The 24,285-nt window shown below is 40.7% G+C and overlaps 1 protein-coding gene across 1 annotated transcript in view; it reads left to right on the forward strand.

Moving 5' to 3' along the window:
- The window catches only part of LOC132888311 (reelin-like), a 1,389,809-nt gene that overhangs the window by 1,136,988 nt on the left and 228,536 nt on the right, over positions 1-24,285 (forward strand). The window contains 2 exon segments of the mRNA XM_060924376.1: positions 7,986-8,179; positions 20,150-20,409. Of these exon segments, the coding sequence (XP_060780359.1) occupies positions 7,986-8,179; positions 20,150-20,409 (454 nt within the window).

Consider the following 24,285-nt stretch of genomic DNA (forward strand, 5'->3'; position numbering starts at 1 on the left):
CTTCCCCTTTTCCAGAAAAAGCCAATCCACTCTCTCTGCCTCTTCTCCTCTCTCAGAAAAAGGTAAAAACTTCTTCCTGAACCGGTCCAGTTGTTACAGTTCACTGCACAACAATAAGGCATGGTTTTTCTTTGGAAATTCCCAAATGCACGTCTGCACTCAAGCTGAATGGCAATGCAAGTAAATGGAAGTGGACTCAACTCAAGCGGTTTGTTTGTCTTGAATGATGTCATGTGCCTAGTGGTCACGAAAATCGCCTAACAGAAAGTTGCTGCGATCTGCACTAACTTACTTTAATTATTACTTATTAACAATACTTCTTGGGACCAGAAGAAAATTACAGAGGGTTTTTAAGTTTCAAATGTGCATAAATTGAAAACAGTTGCCTATGATCTTTAAATTATTCAGATGATGGAAGAACAAAGACAACTCAAGGAACAGCCACTGCAAAATCCAGAACTGGAACTGTTTGCAGATGGGTCCTCACAAGTGGTAAATAATCAGAGAGTGGCAGGGCGGGCAGTAATATTGACACATGAAGTACAGGCATTGGGGGTTCTGCCAACAAATACATCAGCATGACAAGCAGAACTGAAAGCACTCATTAAAACATGTAACTTAGCCAATGGGCACACCATGAACATCTACACAGACTCCGGATACGCTTTTGGTGTGGCACAAGATTTCGGACAATTATGGAAAAACAGGTTTCTTGACTGCTCCTGGAACTCCAACAAAGAATGGCCAGTTGGTTCAAGAACTATTAACTGCATTGCAGATGCCTAAAGAAGTGTCCATCATCAAAGTCAAAGCACACATTAGGTAAAATACAGAAGAAGCAAAAGAAAATGCACTATCAGACTGGGCCTCAAAATTAGCTGCCAAGGAAGGGGCTAACAAAGCAGCAGACAATCAAACTGAGACAGCAAATCTGAAGATTCTACAAGCGCGTGCTCTGAGTGATATCAAAGAGCTTAAAGACAATTGTCGCCGAGAGGAAAAATGGACCTGGATGGAAAATGGGGCAAAGGGACATGACAGTGGATTGTGGAAACATGGGGATAAAGTCATTGCTCCTGTAAAACTATGACTATATCTGGCCACACACATACACTCCTTGGGTCATGTGGGAATAGAGAAAATGGTCTACAGATTCAGAATGACATGTTGGAATCACGTGTTCAGAAAAGAAGCTGAAAATGTGGCTGGATGATATGTTATCTGTCTAAAAAACAATCCAGGGGGGAAATGAAAGCACCTACAATGAGAACTCTGGCCCCTCCAGGCCCATTCTGACATTTACAGGTAGACTACATAACACTGCCAAAGTCACATGGATATTTTGAAGTTCTAGTTGTTGTGGACAAGTTTTCCAGGTGGATGGAAGCATTCCCCACAAGGCAGGCTACAGTCACTCACGCTGCAAAAGTTTTGACAAAAGACAACATCCCTCACTGGGGCCTCCCCAAGACCATGGACTCAGAAAAAGGAACCCACTTCACAGGCACAGTCTGTAAAGAGGTGTCAGATGCTAGGTGTGGAATGGAAGCTCCACTGCCCACATCATCCTCACATAAAACCCCAATTCCAAAAACGTTGGGATGCTGTGTAAACTGTAAATAAAAACAGAATGTGATCATTTCCAAATCATGGAAATAATATGCAAATCATGAAAACCCTATATTTCATTGAAAATAGCACAAAGACAGCATATCAAACATTGAAACTGAAATAATAATAATAATAATAATAATAAATTATTATTATTATTATCTCATCTCATTATCTCTAGCCACTTTATCCTGTTCTACAGGGTCGCAGGCAAGCTGGAGCCTATCCCAGCTGACTACGGGCGAAAGGCGGGGTACACCCTGGACAAATTGCCAGGTCATCACAGGGCTAATTATTATTATTATCTTATCTCATCTCATTATCTCTAGCCGCTTTATCCTGTTCTACAGGGTCGCAGGCAAGCTGGAGCCTATCCCAGCTGACTACGGGCGAAAGGTGGGGTACACCCTGGACAAGTCGCCAGGTCATCACAGGGCTAATTATTATTCTCATCTCATCTCATTATCTCTAGCCGCTTTATCCTGTTCTACAGGGTCGCAGGCAAGCTGGAGCCTATCCCAGCTGACTACGGGCGAAAGGCGGGGTACACCCTGGACAAGTCACCAGGTCATCACAGGGCTAATTATTATTATTATCTCATCTCATCTCATTATCTCTAGCCGCTTTATCCTGTTCTACAGGGTCACAGGCAAGCTGGAGCCTATCCCAGCTGAGTACAGGCGAAAGGTGGGGTACACCCTGGACAAGTCGCCAGGTCATCACAGGGCTAATTATTATTATTATTATTTTTTTTTTTTTAAATGTGTCCTCAATTTTGAATCTGATATCAGTAAAACATTTCAAAAAAGTTGGGACAAGGGCATGTTTACCACTGTGTTGCATCACCTCTACTTTTAACAACACACTGTAAACTTTTGGGAATTGAGGACACTAATTGCTGTAGTTTTGAGAGAGAAATGTTGTACCATTTTTGCCTGATTATACAATTTCAGTTGCTCAACAGTTCAGGGTCTCCTTTGTCTTTTTCATTTTTCATTTCGTAATGTGCCAAAAGTTTCAAATGGGTGACAGGTCTGGATTGCAGGCAAGCCAGTTTAGTACCCAAACTTATTTACTATGGATCTATGCAGTTGTAATACATTCAGAATGCAGTTTGGCATTGTCTTGCTGAAATAAACAAGGCCTTCCCTGAAAAAGATGTCATCTGGATGGCAGCATGTTGCTCCAAAAGCTATATATATCATTTAGCATTAATGGAGCCTTCCCAGATGTGCAAGCTACTCATGCACCCCCATACCATCAATGATGCTAGCTTTTGTACTGTGCACTGATAACAAGGTGGATGGTCCCTTTACTCTTTCGCCTAGAGGACACAGCATGCCTGATTTACAAAAACAGAATTTTGCATTTTGGTTCATCAGGCCACAGAACAGTTTTCCACTTTGCCTGAGTCCATCATAAATGAGCTTGGACCCAGAGAAGGCTGCTGGCAAAATGAGCATATATTTGAAATAAATAAATAAATAAATAAATGGTTTCAACATTTGATATGTTGTGTTTGTACTAATTTTCATGAAATATAGAAGTTCCATTATTACATGATGTGATGCAAATCATCACATTCTGTTTTACATTTTACACAGCATCACAACTTTTTGGAAATTAGATTATTGTTATATTGTTATTTACAGGGTTAGTTATTGGATTGTTGGGTTTAATTATTATAAGTCATCAAAAAATATTAAATTTGTTTATTTTTCATTTATTTCCTAATTTTGTCATAACCCACCAGACAGGTCTCCCCATCACACAACAGCCACCAACCAGATTAAGGTCATCATCTGCTTCCTCTGAGACATGTGACATCAGTCAAATGCATCTTTAGCCTCAATGTACAGTAATTGACAGGGGGGAGAGAGAATGCCACCACTTCTGGCCATGAATGACTATGGCATCAGTGGGATTCAAGCTTTCAATCTTCTAGATGATAGGGTGGATGCTTTTCTGTTGTACCACTTGGGACCCTTGCTTGATTGATTTAAAAAATAATAATAATAAAATTAAAAAAATTATGAAGTCATTGCTACTACATATTGATGTGCATGCATGGCTTCTTATTCCGAGTTAATTTTGCTACAGTATTACATAAAGTATTACATAAAGGTCTAAGATTATATTTGTTATCTTCTATTAGGGTAGAGAGATACTGTATGTTGATCTAGCTGCACTAAGAGTTTTTCAATAGCTCAGGAGGCTCTCTTTCCTTGCAAACTGGAATACTCCCAATTTTGTTTGACACCATTTACATTTTAAATTCTGAGTGGTTGGTTTTAAGGTGCATGTGTGATCATTATACCAGGTTTTTTTTTGTTTGTTTTCTTTCTTTTAGGGAGGGCTACATTATCTAAAGTATCATAAACATTCATAAACTGTTTGTCTCCTGGCAATTTCTCTCTCTCTCTCACACACACACACACACACACACACACACAGAGTCTCTAAAGTTTACACAGAATGTAGGAGGAAAAAGAGGGAGCCCCATTTCTGGGCTTGGAAATGCCTTGTTAATAAGAGAGGTCAGAGGAATATGGTCAGTTTGCTTCAAGCTGCGTGGAATCATGTAGAAATCACTCATTACAACTGTAGTGAGCTGAAAAGCATCTCCACATGCCCAAAATATTGAACCTTGAATTGTATGGGCTACAACAGCAAAAGACCACATCAGATTCCACTCCTGTCAGCTAAGGACAAGAATCTGAGGCTATCATGGAAATAGGCTCACATAAACTGGACTCTTGAAAAATCACCAAGTCATTTTTCAGTATTCACCTGTGGTCTTCTACTGTTGTAACCAATCCACCTCAATGTTTGATGTGTTGTGCATTCTGAGATGCTTTTCGGCTCACCACTGATATAAACAGTGCTTATTCAAATTACTATCGACTTCCTTTCAGCTTAAACCAATCTGGTCATTCTCTTATCAACAATGTGTTTAAGCCTGCAGACCCTGTATATGCAGGATCTTTGTTTGTTTCTTTTTGTTTGTTTGTTTGTTTGTTTCAGAGGCTCCAACCAAGCTCAATGAAAAAGAGGGAGATCTCCCTACACTCACCCCAGAAAATAGGAAGAATTTTTTAAACATTGAATGACATACACAAAGCTACAGGAAGATGCTAAATGATACACATACTGGTACAAATTATTTAAAATGTACAAACAAGATTTCTGTATCAAAATAACATCTATTTATTCAAATTTTGTTATCTGTCAGTTGGGTGAAGTGCAATCATATTAAGGAGGAAGTAATAAAATCCTGAAAAAAATTGTAAATAAAAAATTCCAAAACAAAACCATTTATCTTTTTGAAATTTAGAACTATGATAAAATAATATCAAGAATCAAATTTATAACAACATTAGGAGACAAATAAAACAATGTGAATGGATCACTGTAATAGGATAATTAAGTTTACTCATTGCAGTTACTGTCCTTTTTTCAATCACAGAGTTTCAGTATCACAGTCTATTTATTCAGGAACTCTCTTCTCCATAAACTCAGTATTATAGTAGACTGTTGCCTCCTTAGCCAAAGAGATCAAAGAGTTACTTGGTTTGGTCTCATAGCATGTGTTATCTGTGTTTATTTTGCAGCACAAGAGTGATGTCAAGGACTCATTACTCAGGGTTGGTCTGAATTTGGTGTCTATTTTGCCAACCATGCTGAAGACTCTTTCCACAGGTGCCTGGTTGTAGGGTAGAATCAGTAGGATCTTTATCAGATCTCCAAGGTACTTGTATGTCTGCTGGTCAGCAATGTCTTTTGTTGAGAGTAGTCTGACCTACCGGCATGGTGGTGTAGTGGTTAGCGCTGTCGCCTCACAGCAAGAAGGTCCTGGGTTCGAGCCCCGTGGCCGGCGAGGGCCTTTCTGTGTGGAGTTTGCATGTTCTCCCCGTGTCCGCGTGGGTTTCCTCCGGGTGCTCCGGTTTCCCCCACAGTCCAAAGACATGCAGGTTAGGTTAACTGGTGACTCTAAATTGACCGTAGGTGTGAATGTGAGTGTGAATGGTTGTCTGTGTCTATGTGTCAGCCCTGTGATGACCTGGCAACTTGTCCAGGGTGTACCCCGTCTTTCGCCCATAGTCAGCTGGGATGGGCTCCAGCTTGCCTGCGACCCTGTAGAAGGATAAAGCGGCTAGAGATGATGAGATGAGATGAGTCTGACCCACCATTCATCCACTTTGGTGTCAGCAGCTGTAAATGGTGGTATTGAGTTGCTGGTCTGATACAATATCCAATCATCTAGTATTCCCTCCAGTTGTTCATCAGTGGCATCTTTCAAGAAATTCTCAGCAACTTTCAGAACTGAAAAAGACAAGATCCATTAGAGGTTTTTCAAATATTGATACCTAGTTTAAGCACCCAGTGAAAAACATTTTGTATTTTAAGCACTTACCTTCTCTTTCTGTCACATCAGTCCTGTGTAATGGATTTGGAATTCTTACTGACTTCAATATTGGGTTTCCAAAGGGAAACTTCTTTAATAACTTTTCCACAGCAGCAACATATGCAGCTCTTACACTCCTGCAAGAGAAAGATTTCACCATTTTCAAGAGAAAAGCACATACTATTATAAGCACAAAAAGTTCAATATTCCAAGCTAAAATTTACCTATAGAAATGAGTAATAATCACAGGATCATACTCCTCATTGATGGATTCTAAGTATCTGGAAGCTTGTATGCCAATGGTGAGATCTTCATCAGATTTCTGCTGTTCTTCACACTTATAAACTACTTTTGTTATGTGTTTATCCTGTTTTTTCACATTATAAACTGGAATTAAAATGTATTTTTGGGGGGCTTAGCACCATTTGATTTACACAACATGCCTACCAGTTTAAAGGTGTAAATTGTTTTGTTATTGTGACACAAACAATAAAGATGAAAAAAAAAAACCAGAAATCTAGAGTGTGCATAGGCATTCACCCCCTTTCATATGAAACCCCTAAATAAGGGCCGATCCAAACAATTAACTTCATAAGTCACATAATTAGTTGATTAGGATCCACTTGTGTGCAATCAAAGTGTCACATAATGTGTTACATGATATCTGTATAACTCAACCTATTCTGGAAGGACCCTGACTCTGCAACACTACTAAGCAAGCAACATGAAAACCAAAGAGCACTCCAAACAGGTCAGGGACAAGGTTATGGAGATGTACAGATCAGGATTGGGTTATAAAAAAAATTCCAATCTTTAAATCTCCCACAAAGCACCATCAAATCCATTATAGCCAAATGGAAAGAATATGGCACCACTACAAACCTGACAAAAGAAGGCTACCCACCAAAATTCACAGGCCAGGCAAGGAGGGCATTAATCAGAGATGCAACAAAGACACCAAAGATAACACTGAAGGAGCTGCAAAGATCCACAGCAGAGATGGGAGCATCTGTCCATAGGACCACTTTAAGCCATACACTCCACAGAGCAGGGCTTTATGGAAGAGTGGCCAGAAAAAAAGCCATTGCTTAAAAAAATAAATAAATAAGAAAACACATTTGGAGTTTGTTGAACAGCATGTGGCAGACTCCCTACATATGGAAGAAGATTCACATTCCAGCAGAACAATGACCCTAAACATCCTGCAAAAGCTACACTGGAGTGGTTTAAAGGAAAACATTTAAATGTCTTGGAATGGCCTAGTCAAAGCCCAGACTTTGATCCAATTGAGAATCTGTGGCATAATTTGACGATTGCTGTACACCAAGGCAACCCATTCAACTTGAAGGAGTTGAAACAGTTTTGCCTTGAGGAATGGGCAAAAATCCCAGTGGCTAGATGTGCTAAGCTAATAGAACCATACCCCAAAAGACTTGCAGCAGTAATTGCAGCAAAAGGTGGCTCTGCAAAGTATTGCCTTTTTTTTGGGGGGGGGGATACCTATGCACACCAAAGATTTCTGTTTTTTCATCTTAATTATGGCTTGTGTCACATTTTAAAAAATGCACCTTTAAAGTGGTAGGCGTGTTGTGTAAATTAGATTAGATAAGATAGAACTTTACTGATCCCTCTGAGGGAACCCTCCCAAAGGGATCAATAAAGTTCTATCTAATCTAATCTAATCTAATCTAATCTAATCTAATCTAAATCAAATGGTGCTAACCCTCCAAAAATTTTAATTTTAAGTGCAGCTTGTAATGTGACAAAACAGGACAAACACCAAGAGGGATGAATACTTTTGCAAGGCACTGTAAATATAACCACTTAAAATATAATACATATACAGTATGAAATTATGAAAAGAAATTGTTATCCTGAAAATGTGGCTGCTTATGAACAGCTAGAAAATTAAGATTTGAATTAGTGAAGTGTATTTAAGTTTTTTTGTTTGTTTGTTTGTTTTTGACAGATCTGCACTCGTCAGTTGGTAACTGTGGATTTGAACTTAACCAATGCTGAATTTGTACAATTCTACTTCATGTATGGTTGCATGGCACCCCCTATCAGCCAAAAGCAGGGTGTCTTGCTGGAGTTCAGCCTAAATGGAGGCATCAGCTGGAGTTTACTGACTGAGATAAACTACAACCAATTCAGCAAGCCAGGGTATGCAACTGATGATGTCTGGTAGACCTTTCTCATGATTAGCATAATGCTGACACAATGAAAATACCAACCCTTGGTATCCTGAATGCTCGTAAACTGCATATGAAGTTTTTTTTTTTCCCTAATGCATGTCAATAAACATACTGTTGAAACATACTACTACAAAGTTTGAAATACTTTTTTGAGATGCATACTACTGCAAACTGACATTTTTATGAGGCAAAGAAGTTTTGTAGGTTTACTAAAATGTTCGTTCATAAGTTGCAGCCAAAACGCATCCTACAACACCATGATGTTACGTTGGTTGCAAACTTAATATCACATATTACATTTCACTATGGTGGACAGTAAACATAAACAAAAATGAGGTTGATGTTGTGTTGCCCGAACACCAAATGTGAGTTGTATGAACACAACTTTTACCCCTGGTATAAGGGTGCATCAGTTCCCATCCGATCCGGCTCTGAGACGAAGCTGAGTCAAATTTGTGCAGTGGCATCGCCTGGACTTTCATGAACCTCTGAGCAAATATTCTGCACTATGCTCAGTACATTTTGAAGACAGCTGTTATGAAAGAAGGTATTCTACCTTGCTGGTTAGTGAAAATAAACTCCAGGTTGTCCTGTGAAAAAGGTCCGTACCAACCAGAGACTCAGTCATGATAAAACCACCAGAAATCATCAGTGAAGCCCCAAAAAACCAAGTCAGTTTATACAACAAAATGTTATCTCATCTCATTATCTCTATCCGCTTTATCCTGTTCCACAGGGTCACAGGAAAGCTGGAGCCTATCCCAGCTGACTACGGGCAAAAGGCAGGGTACACCCTGGACAAGTCGCCAGGTCATCACAGGGCTGACACATAGACACAGACAACCATTCACACTCACGGTCAATTTAGAGTCACCATTTAACCTAACCTGCATGTCTTTGGACCGTGGGGGAAACCAGAGCACCCGGAGGAAACCCATGCGGACACAGGAGAACATGCAAACTCAGCACAGAAAGGCCCTCGCCGGCCATGGGGCTTGAACCCGGACCTTCTTGCTATGAGGCAATAGCGCTAACCACTACACCACCGTGCTACCCCACAAAATGTTATATTTTATGTAAATAGTGAGTGAACAATCTGTGTCACAAGATTTATTGTTTTTATTGCTCTTTCCTCGGACCTTTGTCACAAGTAAGACTATTCTGGTAGAGATTAAATAATGAATAAACCTTCAGGCTAGCCTATTTATTATTCATTATGCACCAAAACTAGGCATTGCTTTGTAAAGAGCCTCATCAATACGAGTAAAGGTAAAATGAAAACCAAGGGCTAGGTTTCATGTTAGTTTCATGAAACTGCCTGATTACTCAGAGCATTGTAGTCTTCATGCTGTGTGTAGGGGCATCTCCAGAAATTTTTCAAAGGGCTGGCCAGATGGGGGCCACTGAAAATCTTCGGGTGGCACACCAAAAATAAAAGCCATCACCACATTTCAGGAATTCTATTATGCTGTTGTCATATATAGGCCGTTTGAAAACAATGGCAATAAGAGAGTTAGGGAATCGCCTTGTGATATACTTCGGTTTCTTATTTTACAGTTAATATTACTAATTATGTGATGTGCATAGACTAATACCAGAACAGTTAACATTTTGAGTTCCACAATAATCCTATTTTAATGTGTTATGTGTCTGTACCTACATGTGTTAGGCAATTAACTGTTCTTCAGATAGGCTAGTTGTCCTCTTCCTTAAAAAGACAAATATACATCTTTAATTTGAAGGGGTACATTGATTATAAGAAACAAAAAATATTTTAAACTTGAGAAGGCTTGATTCCAGTAAATCACCACACAGAGGCCGCCAATTATTTTAAATCCAGCTTTATTTGGTTGTTGCTGTGTAAATTTGTAAACAAAAATATATGTCCAACAATTAAAAATAAACCAAAAAACATCATCATGGCAGCAGCACGGTGGTGTAGTGGTTAGTGCTGTTGCCTCACAGCAAGAAGGTCTGGGTTTGAGCCCTGTGGCTGGCGAGGGCCTTTCTGTGCAGAGTTTGCATGTTGTCCGTGTGGGTTTCCTCTGGGTGCTCTGGTTTCCCCCACAGTCCAACGACATGCAGGTTAGGTTAACTGGTGACTCTGAGGCCAAGTTTACATTAGACCGTATCTGTCTCGTTTTCTTCGCGGATGCACTGTCCGTTTACATTAAACCGCCTGGAAACGCCAGGAAACGGGAATCCGCCAGGGTCCACGTATTCAATCCAGATCGTGTCTGATCCGGTGCTGTGTAAACATTGAGATACGCGGATACGCTGAGCTGAGCTCTAGCTGGCGTCGTCATTGGACAACATCACTGTGACATCCACCTTCCTGATTCGCTGGCGTTGGTCATGTGACGCGACTGCTGAAAAACGGCGCGGACTTCCGCCTTGTATCACCTTTCATTAAAGAGTATAAAAGTATGAAAATACTGCAAATACTGATGCAAATACTGCCCATTGTGTAGTTATGATTGTCTTTAGGCTTGCCATCCTTCCACTTGCAAGTGGTAAGTGATGTGCGCTGGGATCACACACACAGCGGCTCAGTCCCGAAAACACTGCTTGTGCACTTCACTCGCGCGCTGTGTGAGCTGCGCAGGGCTGGAGTGCGCACCCTCCAGAGGGCACTCGCTGTTCAGGGTGGAGTGATTTGGAGCGCAGGATGCCTGCGGAGCCGAGCGTATCCGTGTATTGGTGTTGCTGTGTGCATGCAAATCGTGTATTGGTGTTGCTGTGTGCACACTAATCGTTTTAAAAACGCTAATCTGATGATCCGCTGATACAGTCTAATGTAAACATGGGCTAAATTGACTGTAGGTGTGAATGGTTGTCTGTGTCAGCCCTGTGATGACCTGGTGACTTGTCCAGGGTGTACCCCACCTTTTGCCCCTAGTCAGCTGGGATAGGCTCCAGCTTGCCTGCGACCCTGTAGAACAGGATAAAGTGGCTAGAGATAATGAGATGAGATGAGACATCATCATCGACAGTGTTCATTTTATTATAGCCTACTTACATCCTATCCTTGCTTTATCAGGCCACATTCTTTTCAATACAGCTTTATTCGGTTTATGGTCATTTAGCACAAAAGTCTTTTAGCACAAATCTAAAGTCATTTAGCACATGTTCTAAGAACAATTAATCTGTATTTAAATACCTACTGATTATGTTTAAAGATGTTTGATGGATTTTTTATGGAAGGTGCTGAGATTCTGACCGAATATATTTTGCCACTCCACCATCTTGAAACCACCAGGTTGGATGTAGCCCATTTGTTAGTCACCAATACTCCCTCCAAACAACTTAACACAGTACAATATTTCAGCTACAACTGACTTCCATGTTTGTCATGTATATGTGACAAATAAAGGCTTCTAATTCTAAAAATCTAGTCAGACATTTTCTGTAACTATATGATTGTCAGCAAAATCTGCAAATCAACATATGCATTTATGCAGTTTAAATCTCACTTGGCTGCATAATGCATACGTAGTCCTGACACAGATACTAGTAAATCACAGCCATTGCCATAGCAATGCAATTCTTGCCAGCTAAAAAGATTGCTTTTCTCAGTAAATAAAAACAAACAAAAGCATGTCACATAAAGATACAAGGAAACTTTTTTATTTTTTGGAAAGGAAAAAAAAAAAAGAGTGGCCTGTGACGGAGTTTATAGCAGCAAAATGCTCCCAAAGTCTGGGTGAGTCTGCTCACTGTTTACATGTGTGTGTGTGTGTGTGTGTGTGTTCACTGCTTCAGTGATTGGGCTTATTTTTATCCCCAGACACTTGACATTCGGGCATCTTCAAGGTTTTTACAACAATTGTACAAAGGGACTTTAGATTTGTGCTAAAAGTCTTGTGCAAAAAGACCAGATACCCTTTATTCACCTATTGCTGTGTCTTTTGGCAAACACATACACAAAATCTGGGTGGCACGGTGGTGTAGTGGGTAGCACTGTTGCCTCACAGCAAGAAGGTCCTGGGTTTGAGCCCAGCGGCCGGTGAGGGCCTTTCTGTGTGGAGTTTGTGTGTTCTCCCCGTGTCCACGTGGGTTTCTGGGTGCCCCGGTTTCCCCCACAGTCCAAAGACATGCAGGATAGGATAATTGGTGGCTCTAAATTGACCGTACTGTGAGTGTGAATGGTTGTGTGTCTCTATGTGTTAGCCCTGTGATGACCTGGCGACTTGTCCAGGGTGTACCCCGCCTTTTGCCCGTAGTCAGCTGGGATAGGCTCCAGCTTGCCTGCGACCCTGTAGAACAGGATAAAGCGGCTACAGATAATGAGATGAGATGAGACTGGTCTGGCTAGGGGAGCCAGCAAATTTATAGGGGTGGTCATGGCCCCCCTGCCCCCCTCTTTGGTGGCACCATTGGCTGTGTGATGCATTTTATTCACTCAATAGAACCGCCAAAAGCCATATTTTCAACAGCATCAACCGCTTCTTAACAGCAGCAAAATTCCAATGCCCCCGCAATATTGGTAGCATCACAATGTTCACATTTGCACCGATATATAGTAGACATTATTTTAATCACATTTAAACAAACAACCGGCCATATTTTGAATTAAAAAAGGTACAGTTTTTTGTCATATCACCACACTTGAGATCAGTCAATTGCAGTCATACAAATGGCACTGCATATGACACACAATTTGTTTTGCTTTTCCTTTCCTTCAAGGAATCATTTTATTCAAATAATGTAATTTAAAACTTACCAAGCCTCTGTTCTTTCATAACATGCTTCGAAAACTGTTTGACCATTAATATCAGCTTGTTCATCCATATTGTAGTGTTGGTCCTGCTCATTGTTGTCTTCGACATCAGCAAGTGGTTCATCTTCATGTGCTGCATACTGGCTGTTAAAAACTTCATAGTCTGCTTCTGCTGCATTTGGTGAACTTCCTTGAGTGTGAGAGACTGGTGATTCACTCCACTAAGAATAACTAGACATCTTTTTAATCATTATTAAAAGGCTGATAGTGTATGTTCTAGAGACTACTGTAAACAAAGCTCCATGATAAACAAGCATCTAGCAACCAATGTGACATCAGCAAAGTGCATTCCGCATAAGACTTGGCCCAGTCCTCAGGACATTTTAATTTTTTTTAATATATAAATATAGCTGGGGTTTGTGACTAAAATTTAATGGGGTTTTCTATTGTTTTTATGGATTTTTCACATACTAATGTTTTATTTGCTTCTTGCACAGTAGATAGTGATAGCTAAATGAGGTTCCAAAGCACATATTGAGTATAAGGGGGTGTGGCAGATGATGCCCCACTGTGAAGCATGTATCGGTTAACAGAAAACCACGTGACCAATGACAAACGAGGCCTCGGTTGTGATTCACTAAAAAGTTTCATTACTTGAAGTCACTCAAGAGTTCAATAGTCACACCTACTGCTAAGAGAAATGTACAGCATGTTTTAATTTCTACATCACATCAGTGTTCTGCCACCTTGCATTATTATTTGCATGTACTTTGCACAGTGTTCCATTTTAAAATAACTGATATAATAAGTTGTTTTGAATGTGCCTTTTTGTTATTTGGTGTCTACTCTTCTCTAGTAGACACCAAATAACAAAAATGACTGGCCTTGTCATTGGTCATGTGGTTTTCTGTTATTTGGTGTCTACTCTTCTCTAATCCAGCCATTGGGGGTGCATAAGTGTACTCTTGGTGCCAGTCCCAAGCCCGGATAAATTGGAGAGAGTTGCGTCAGGAAGGGCATCCAGTGTAAAACTGTGCCAAATCTAACATGCGGAATGAAAAGAGAAATACCATACTGGATCAGTCGGGGCCCGGGTTAACAATGACCGCCTCTGGTACTGTTGGTCAACAGCGTGCTGGTGGAAAGTGTGCTACTGTTGCGCCAAAACGGAGAAGGAGAAAGAGAGGGGGGAAGCATGTTAGGAGAGAGCATGAAAGATGGAAGGGAAGGAGCTTAGAATTGAGGGTAGGAACACTGAATGTGGGAACATTGACCGGCAGAGCGAGAGAGTTAGCAGGTATGATGGAAAGAAGGAAGTTGGACATTTTGTGTGTGCAGGAGATGAGGTGGAAAGGAAGCAAGGCCAAGAACATTGGAGATGGATGCAAGTTGTTTTATTATGGAGTGGATGGAAAGAGAAATGGTGTTGGTATTGTTTTGAGGGGGGAGTTGCATACATGTCAACCTTTGGTCAATCAAACCTGTATAACCAACCTCCAAAATCCTTATTTCCCTTATAAAATCCTTATAAGATGCAAATTAAAATAATTTACCTAAAATTTGAATGATAATTAACAATGATATATCCCAGTTACTTTTTATTCAATATTAATATCAATAAACCTTCAGAATGAATACAAAGCTCCAATGTTTGACAAAAACACAAAGTGTCACTCTAATGTTCTGAATTGTACTCCATGACAGCTTTTTTAGCACTCTGCACCAATACCTCACTAGGCTGCATGTCACAGCAAGTGTCTGTGTTGATCTTACACTACAGTAGGCCAGGTCAGTGTGTCTGCATTCAGGTTCTTTCTGCTCTCTGCGTGTATCTTCCTGACTTGAGAGAAAACTCTCTCACAGTCAGCTAAGGGCGCAGATGGCACTGGGGACGGGGCGACATGTCCCCCCCAGATTTATAGTGACCCCTATCTGCCCCCCCACTGTCCCTACGTAAGGCGCCAAACATAGGCAGAAAAAGTGAGGATTAATGTTCCGTTAGTTAGACTAACTTACATTGCAGCACAAAGTTGAAATGGCAGCAGCAGTAGCCTTGTCTGTGATCAATCCACATTACACCAATTCAAGAAGGGGAAAGGCTGGAGCAGATCCTTGCAGAGTTGGGAAAGCAAGGTGTTCAATTTTCCACGTAATTCTCGGTTAATAACACTGCACAGCTCATCCATTTGGTGTTTCTGCTACGACTAATGGTGTGTTCAGTTGTACTCCTAAGTTGGAAGTTTGAAGTCGGAAAAGCATTGAAATCTAGCATCTACCAGCATAAACGTTGGGGTTTTCGTTTCATTTCATTAACTGTCCATTTTTTTTCGAGTTCCATGATGTCCCAGTTTTTAAACTGGGAAGCGGCAGAGAGATGTTTTTGGGACCTATTGAGTCTGCTTCGAGACAGTAAATTTGTTTGGCTGCAGAGGGAATTTTTTTTTCTATCAATTTTGTTTATTGGAAAAAATACTTTTTATTTTTATTTGTGTGAATCTGTTGTTCAAGTGTTTATACTTCTGTTTTCATACACATTTTATGTTTCTAATCATTTACATGAAGGCACAAGTGTGAATCATTTCAATTTTATTTTGTTATTAATTTTTGGACATTTCCCTTTTTGTTAGAAGTTACAGTTAAAGTTTCTGTGATGAGATTCTTCATCCTGCTGAGATCAGCAAATGTTTAAATAAAACATGCAGAAGGCATGAAGTTTTGGAGCGTGATTAACATATCAGACAAATAACAATTTGATCATGTATGGCTAGTGTTGACCAGGTAGGCCTTTGTCTACCAATGTTCATTCAGTTAGAAAACTCACAATTCTAATGTATATTGAAGCTTCAGTACATATATGCATTTACACAAAATGGAATCATTTGCTGACAGCTCAGTCCCCCCCAGTTCAAAAATCCTATCTGCACCCCTGCAGTCAGCATTAATGTGGAGTAAACAGAGCACTGCCTAACTTGAACTAAAACGCCCACTACCTTGTGTTTTCTGTCTTTTTCAGTTGTTGGCATATCAGTTTTTGAGCACGCAAATACTGTCATCAGTAGCTGATTTTGCCTTTGGCTTGCATTCCACTGATGTAGTTTCAATTTGAAATCTTCTTTCACATCATACACTCCCGATGCTGCAACTTTGATGTCACGCACATACAGTGTGCAGTGTGCGTATTCGTCGTTTTTGGAGGCTGCCGGTTGGATTATGCCATTGAAAAGGTCCTTCCATTCAGGGAGAAACCTACCTCTGTATTGTGTTTTGAATTTCTTTGCCGGAGTGCCCATTCAGAATCTTTTCAGTCGCTACTGAAAGTCGCTCAGGTGGAAATACGCTTTTCAAACAAAATGTTACTTCACGGTTGGCGGCATTTTCGCAATGCAGTGTGCGCATGATCAGAAGTGGAACGAAGTCTCGCTACCACAAGATAACATGCGATTTCATAAGACTCTTTACTGGCTGTCTGTGCTTTCTGTGGTGTACAGTACGTTTGTAAATGTTATGTGCTCTTTTATCATCGTGGGAATTGATTATAGCTCTAAATAAATATTGAAGTTTTTTTAAAGAATCCGTATAACTTTATTTGTACGCCCATATACTACGTTTATTGAATCAAATCCGTATAAAATACGGACATTCTGTATAGGTTGACATGTACTGTATGGAGTTGGTCAACAGTGTGATGGATGTGAAGAGGGTATCAGATAGAGTGATAGGCATGAAGTTGGAGATTCAAGGAGTGGTAATCAATGTTGTATGTGCATACGCCCCACATGTTGGATGTGAGAATGAAGAGAAAGAGTCTTTCTGGGAAAAGATGGATGAAGTGGTAGAAAGTATACCAAAGGAGGAGCACATGCTGATAGGAGCAGATTTCAACGGACATGTTGGCAAGGGAAACAGAGGAGATGAGGATGTGATGGGCAGATATGGTGTAAGAGATAGAAATGTGGAAGGGCAAATGGTGGTTGATTTTTCAAAGAGGATGAATTTGGCAATAGTCAATACATACTTTGAGAAGAAACAGCAGCACAGGGTGACGTTTAAGAGTGGAGGAAGATCTACACAGGTGGACTACATACTCTGCAGAAGGGGTAACCTGAAGGAGATTGGAGACTGTAAAGTGTTGGCAGGGGAGAGTGTAGCTAGACAACATCAAGTGGTCGTGTGCAGGATGAGCTTGAAAGTGAAAAAGAGGAAGCATGAAATAGTGGAGCTGAAGATTAAAAGAGGTTGAACATCAGAAGGAGTTTAGGGAAGAAATGAGATGAGCATTGAGTGGTCATGGAAGTCTGCCAGAAGATTGGGATACTACTGCTGTACTAGTAAGAGAGGCAGCAAGGAAGGTGCTAGGGTGGTCATTGGGAAGGAGGAAGGAAGACAAGGAGACATGGTGGTGGAACAAAGAAGTGCAGGAAATTTTATAAAAGAGAAGAGGCTAGCAAAGAAGAATTTGGACGATCAGAGAGACGAGGAAAGCAGGCGGTTATCCAGAGAGACGAGACAGAAGGCAAAAAGAGCAGTAGCGAAGGCGAAAGCAGATGCATACCAGGAGTTGTACGAAAGACTGGAGACCAAAGAAGGAGAGAAAGACCTGTACAGACTCGCTTGGCAGAGAAACAGGGAAGCGAGGGATGTGCATCAGGTAAGAGTGATGAAAGATGTAAATGGAAATGTGCTAACAGAGTGTATTAAGAAGGTGGAAAGAGTACTTTGAGGATTTATTAAATGAGGAGAATCCAAGAGAGAAAATGTCAGATTCACTGGAGACAGCAAATCAGGAAGCAGAGTTGGTTAGTAAGGATGAGGTGAGGGCAGCCATGAAAAGAATGAAGACTGGGAAAGCAGTCAGACCAGATGGTATCCTGATTGAGGCTTGGAGATGTTTGGGTGAGACGGTTGTGGAGTTCCTCATGAGATTGTTAAGATCCTAGAGCATGAGAAAATGCAGAATCAATGGAGAAAGAGTGTGCTAGTCCCAATATACAAGAATAAGGGAGATGTACAGAACTGCAGTAATTACAGAGGGATAAAAATGATGAGCCACACCATGAAGCTATGGGAAAGGGTATTGGAGGCAAGATTGAGAAGAGAGGTAGCAATCTGTGAACAGCAGTACTGGTTTATGCCAAGGAAGAGCACGTCGGATGCAATTTTTGCTTTAAGAATGTTAATGGAGAAGTACAGAGAAGGCCAGTGAAAGCTACATTATGTGTTTGTAAACCTGGAGAAGGCATACGATAGAGTGCCGAGAGATGAGTTATGGTATTGTATGAGAAAGAGTGGCGTGAATGAGAAGTATATTAGAGTGGTGCAAGACATGGATGAGAACAGTGAAACAGCAGTGAGGTGTGTAGTTGGAACAACTGAATGGTTCAAGGTGAAGGTGGGACTCCATCAAGGATCTGCTTTGAGTTCTTTCTTGTTTGCCATAGTGATGGATAGCTTGACGGACGAAGTGAAGCAAGAGTTACCATGAAACATGATGTTTGCGGATGATATTGTGATATGTGGTGAAAGTAGAAAGGAGGTTGAGTTGGGTTTGGAGAGATGGAGGCATGCATTGGAACGAAGAGGAATGAAGGTGAGCAGTATCAAAACAGAATACATGTGCATCAATGAGAATGGGGATGAGAATGTAGTGAAGATGCAAGGAGCAGACGTAAAGAAAGTTGGTGAATTTAAGTACCTGGGGTCAGCTGTGCAGGAAAATGGAGGCTGCGATAGTGAGGTGAGAAAGAGAGTGCAGGCAGGGTGGAGCAGTTGGAGAAGGATTTTGGGAGTCATTTGTGATAGGAAAGTCCCAGCAAAAGTGAAAGGTAAGATGTATAAGACAGTAGTGAGACCAGCTGTGATGTATGGATTGGAGACCGTACCCTTAACAAAGAGACAGGAGGCAAAGTTGGAGGTGGCGGAGTTGAGGATGTTAAGGTTTGCGATGGGAGTGACAAGGTCAGACAGAATAAGGAGTGAGCACATCAGAGGGACAGCACATGTGGAGAGCTTGGGAATTAAGCTAAGAGAGATGAGACTGAGATGGTATGGGCACATCCTGAGAAGAGATGTAGAGCATGTGGGAAGGAGAATGTTGAGGATGGAGCTGCCAGGCAAACAAAAATGAGGAAGGCCAAAGAGGAGATACATGGATGTGGTGAGAGAGGGCATGAAAGTGGCAGGTGTGGTAGAGAAGGATGCGGAAGACAGGGAGCAATAGAGACTGAAGATCTGCTGTGGCGACCCCTAATTGGGAGCAGCCAAAAGAAGAAGAAGGTGTCTACTCTTCTCTCTCTCTCTCTCACACACACACACACACACTCTGTATGAATTTATGCTCAGTATAATTGTGACTGGTTAATAAAACGGTGTACATAAAGAGGGATAACATTTAGGGGAACCTTTATTGTTTTTTTTTTTGGAATAGATTTTTTTTTCACTGTGTTTGGATTGAGGCAGTTCCTTTTCTCACACATTCCGGATGAAATGCTGATGTGAACCAAACAAACTGAGACCTCATCTGTCATCAGTCACATGGTTTTCTGCTAAATGATACACACCTCAAGGTGGGGCTTTGTTTGGCACGCTCCTCATACTCGATACATACTTCAGAGCCTTGCCTTTAGATGGCCCATCACTAACAGTAGGTAAAAACTAAAAAAAAAAGCTTCATATGCACTTTTAGAGGGGCGGCACGGTGGTGTAGTGGTTAGCGCTGTCGCCTCACAGCAAGAAGGTCCTGGGTTCGAGCCCCGGGGCCGGCGAGGGCCTTTCTGTGCGGAGTTTGCATGTTCTCCCCGTGTCCGTGTGGGTTTCCTCCGGGTGCTCCGGTTTCCCCCACAGTCCAAAGACATGCAGGTTAGGTTAACTGGTGACTCTAAATTGACCATAGGTGTGAATGTGAATGGTTGTCTGTGTCTATGTGTCAGCCCTGTGATGACCTGACGACTTGTCCAGGGTGTACCCCGCCTTTCGCCCATAGTCAGCTGGGATAGGCTCCAGCTTGCCTGCGACCCTGTAGAAGGATAAAGCGGCTAGAGATGATGAGATGAGATGAGATGCACTTTTAGAGCAGGTTGTTGTTTCTTTTTGTTAGTTTGGTTTTAGATTTCTGAAGCCATTTTTGAGTGCTGATTGAAAAATTTTAGTCCTTTAGTTCTTTATTGTTGTTGTTTTACTATCCACATCATGACAGTAACATTGTGAATTTAACTTCAACAGGTTTGTGAACGTGCTGTTGCCCTCTATTGCCCAGGTAGTGGGAGTGCAGCTCCGTTGGTGGCAGCCACAGCATGATGGAGCAGACCGTGCAGACTGGGCACTAGACAATGTTTTTATTTCTGGCTCAGATCCACATGCTCAGATTTCAGACACATTTGGTGGAGTTGCACTACCCAGTAATGAGAGATCTCCAGCTGATGGAACACTGACTGGCCACATCAGGACAGTAAGCCAAGAGGAAAAGAGCAGCAACAGGAGAGGTTTGGCACATGCACTTTTATAGACAAAAATGCAAGTATGGTCCTTCCATTATGATAGACTGTTGCATCCATGCAGTCTTCACCAAAGGGTAAAAATGTCCCAATTTGCATATATAGTGAACATAAGTCTACATTTCCTTGTTAAAATGGCAGGTTTTTGTAATGTAAAAAAAAAAATGAAATCAGGGTAGATCATGTCAAATCTTTTATTCAGCTTTAATATCATCCATCCATTAGCTGTAGCCACTTATACTGTACAGAGTCACAGGCAAGTTGGAACCTATCCCAGCTGACTATGGGTGAGAGGCAGGGTACACCCTGGACAAGTTGCCAGGTCATTGCAGGGCTGACACATAGAGACAAACAACCATTCACACTCACATTCACACCTACGGTCAATTTAGAGCCACCAATTAACCTAACCTGCATGGCTTTGGACTGTGGAGGAAACTGGAGCACCCAGAGGAAACCCACACAGACACGGGGAAAACATGCAAACTCCACACAGAAAGGCCCTCGTCAGCCGCTGGGCTCAAACCCAGGACCTTCTTGCTGTGAGGCAACAGTGCTAACCACTACACCACCATGCTGCCCCCTTTTAATGTCATATGACAACCAAAAAATAATAATTCAAGTGAAAAAATAAATGTAAACATTTCAGGAAACAAGAAAACACAGTAACATGTTCGCATACGTATATACACCTTTTTACAGTGGGCATGAAACTGTGAAATTAACCAATCACTTCAAATTAACCAATCACATTCAAAAGAATTTCCAAAACATTAGATGTACCATAGAACACCACAAACAAACCGGGGGGTACGACATCAAACAAACAAAAAATCCCAATAAAACCATTGTTTTCACTGTTTTAGCATGGATGGGAATAACTTATGTTTTGAAAACACTGACATCACAGTGTCAACCTGTGCATGCACTTTGTGGTTTTGTGTGGCTAGGACTCTCCTAATCCTAACTTCTGATCAGAGGGGTATTCCATGAGATGAGCTGACTCTATAAGCCAGGTTTAGTTCAACAATCCAACTAATTTTAGTTCCACTATGGTAGCTAACCTTAAAGGGTACGAGTACAACATTTACAACCCCGATTCCAAAAAAGTTGGGACAAAGTACAAATTGTAAATAAAAATGGAATGCAATAATTTACAAATCTCAAAAATTCCGTTTTTATTAACAATTTGTACTTTGTCCCAACTTTTTTGTAATCGGGGTTGTATACATGATTGATATCAATAGTACACGCTCTAATTACAATAATGCACACAAGTGAAGTCACCTGATTAGCTATCATAAGCTGAAAAGTCCATCAAGTTTTATTGCACATGGGCATATAATATGGCATTCAGGATGTGATGTACAACCCCGATTCCAAAAAAGTTGGGACAAAGTACAAATTGTAAATAAAAACGGAATGCAATGATGTGGAAGTTTCAAAATTCCATATTTTATTCAGAATCGAACATAGATGACATATCAAATGTTTAAACTGAGAAAATGTATCATTTAAAAAGAAAAATTAGGTGATTTTAAATTTCATGACAACACCACATCTCAAAAAAGTTGGGACAAGGCCATGTTTACCACTGTGAGACATCTCCTTTTCTCTTTACAACCCATATGGAAAAGAAATAGAAGAAACTTATAAAAAATATATAACTTTCCATCACCTTCAGTTTATGTTTCATGTATTGTGCATCATATAAGGAATATGATTTACTCCTGAAAGTGGCCACTTTTGCATTACTGTCATATATTGTTCTGATAAATACGCAAATCATTCAAGTTTCATTTTGTTCAAATTTACTAAGGATCTTATATCTGGTTTCACTGTTGTATGCTTTACATACAAGTTTCAGACAAAGGACATACAAATTTTATAAGATTTATCTACATCTTTTCCATATGGGAACAGTCTGTAAACATCTGGGGACTGAGGAGATAAGTTGCTCAAGTTTAGGGATAGGAATGTTAACCCATTCTTGTCTAATGTAGGATTCTAGTTGCTCAACTGTCTTAGGTCTTTTTTGTCATATCTTCCGTTTTATGATGCGGCAAATGTTTTCTATGGGTGAAAGATCTGGACTACAGGCTGGCCAGTTCAGTATCCGGACCCTTCTTCTACGCAGCCATGATGCTGTAATTGATGCAGTATGTGGTTTGGCATTGTCATGTTGGAAAATGCAAGGTCTCCCTGAAAGAGACATCGTCTGGATAGGAGCATATGTTGCTCTAGAACCTGGATATACCTTTCAGCACTGATGGTGTCTTTCCAGATGTGTAAGCTGCCCATGCCACACACAATAATGCAACCCCATACCATCAGAGATGCAGGCTTCTGAACTGAGTGCTGATAACAACTTGTGTCGTCCTTCTCCTCTTTAGTCCGAATGACACGGTGTCCCTGATTTCCATAAAGAACTTCAAATTTTGATTCGTTTGACCACAGAACAGTTTTCCACTTTGCCACACACTGCAAAAAATGATATCTTAGAAAGTGAAAATATCTTGAAAATAGTTGAAATGATCTAGCATTTCCTATTAGAAGAATACAAGACACCAATTCTAAGATTATTAAACCTCGTTCTAGATTGCAACCAACTTATTCTAAGATGTCTTACCAAGTAAAAATATCTGTCCATGCAGCAAGATAATTTCACTAGGATTAAATAATTTTCTCCTCAAATTCAGTTTTCAATTTTTTGCAATGCAGTCCATTTTAAATGAGCCTTGGCCCAGAAAAGACGTCTGCGCTTCTGGATCATGTTTAGATACGGCTTCTTCTTTGAACTATAGAGTTTTAGTTGGCAACGGCGGATGGCACAGTGAATTGTGTTCACAGATAATGTTCTCTGGAAATATTCCTGAGCCCATTTTGTGATTTCCAATACAGAAGCATGCCTGTATGTGATGCAGTGCCGTCTAAGGGCCCAAAGATCACGGGCACCCAGTATGGCTTTCCGGCCTTGACCCTTACACACAGAGATTCTTCCAGATTCTCTGAATCTTTTGATGATATTATGCACTGTAGATGATGATATGTTGAAACTCTTTGCAATTTTACACTGTCAAACTCCTTTCTGATATTGCTTCACTATTTGTCAGCACAGAATTAGTGGGATTGGTGATCCTCTTCCCATCTTTACTTCTGAGAGCTGCTGCCACTCCAAGATGCTCTCTTTATACCCAGTCATGTTAAAGACCTATTGCCAATTGACCTAATGAGTTGCAATTTGGTCCTCCAGCTGTTCCTTTTTTGTACCTTTAACTTTTCCAGCCTCTTATTGCCCCTGTTCCAACTTTTTTGAGATGTGTTGCTGTCATGAAATTTCAAATGAGCCAATATTTGGCATGAAATTTCAAAATGTCTCACTTTCGACATTTGATATGTTGTCTATGTTCTATTGTGAATACAATATCAGTTTTTGAGATTTGTAAATTATTGCATTCCATTTTAATTTACAATTTGTACTTTGTCCCAACTTTTTTGGAATCGGGGTTGTAAATTTATTTGTGATAGCAGATACCGGAAGTTAAGTGTAGTCAATGTAAGCATATTTGTTAGCCTTGATTTAGTCAGGTGAAAAAGAGTTATCTTCAAGTCAGTATGGATAGCATTGAAACCAGATATCTGTATGAACCTTGGTAAAAGCCCTACATGCATCTGGTAAATTAATTCAGCAGTGAATCATTAGATGGTTCTCATGATGAAATTGGTGGTGAAATTGGTGGTGCTTTGCAAGTGCAAAGTTGGGGAGGCAGGTCAAAGGGTTCAGCAGTGGTATCTGGTCAATTTGCACAAAAGTATTTTCACATGCCATTTCACACAATTTCACTTGCAAAGCACCACCAATTT

This window comes from Neoarius graeffei, chromosome 6 (genome assembly GCF_027579695.1).
Source record: "Neoarius graeffei isolate fNeoGra1 chromosome 6, fNeoGra1.pri, whole genome shotgun sequence".
Classification (NCBI taxonomy): domain Eukaryota; kingdom Metazoa; phylum Chordata; class Actinopteri; order Siluriformes; family Ariidae; genus Neoarius; species Neoarius graeffei.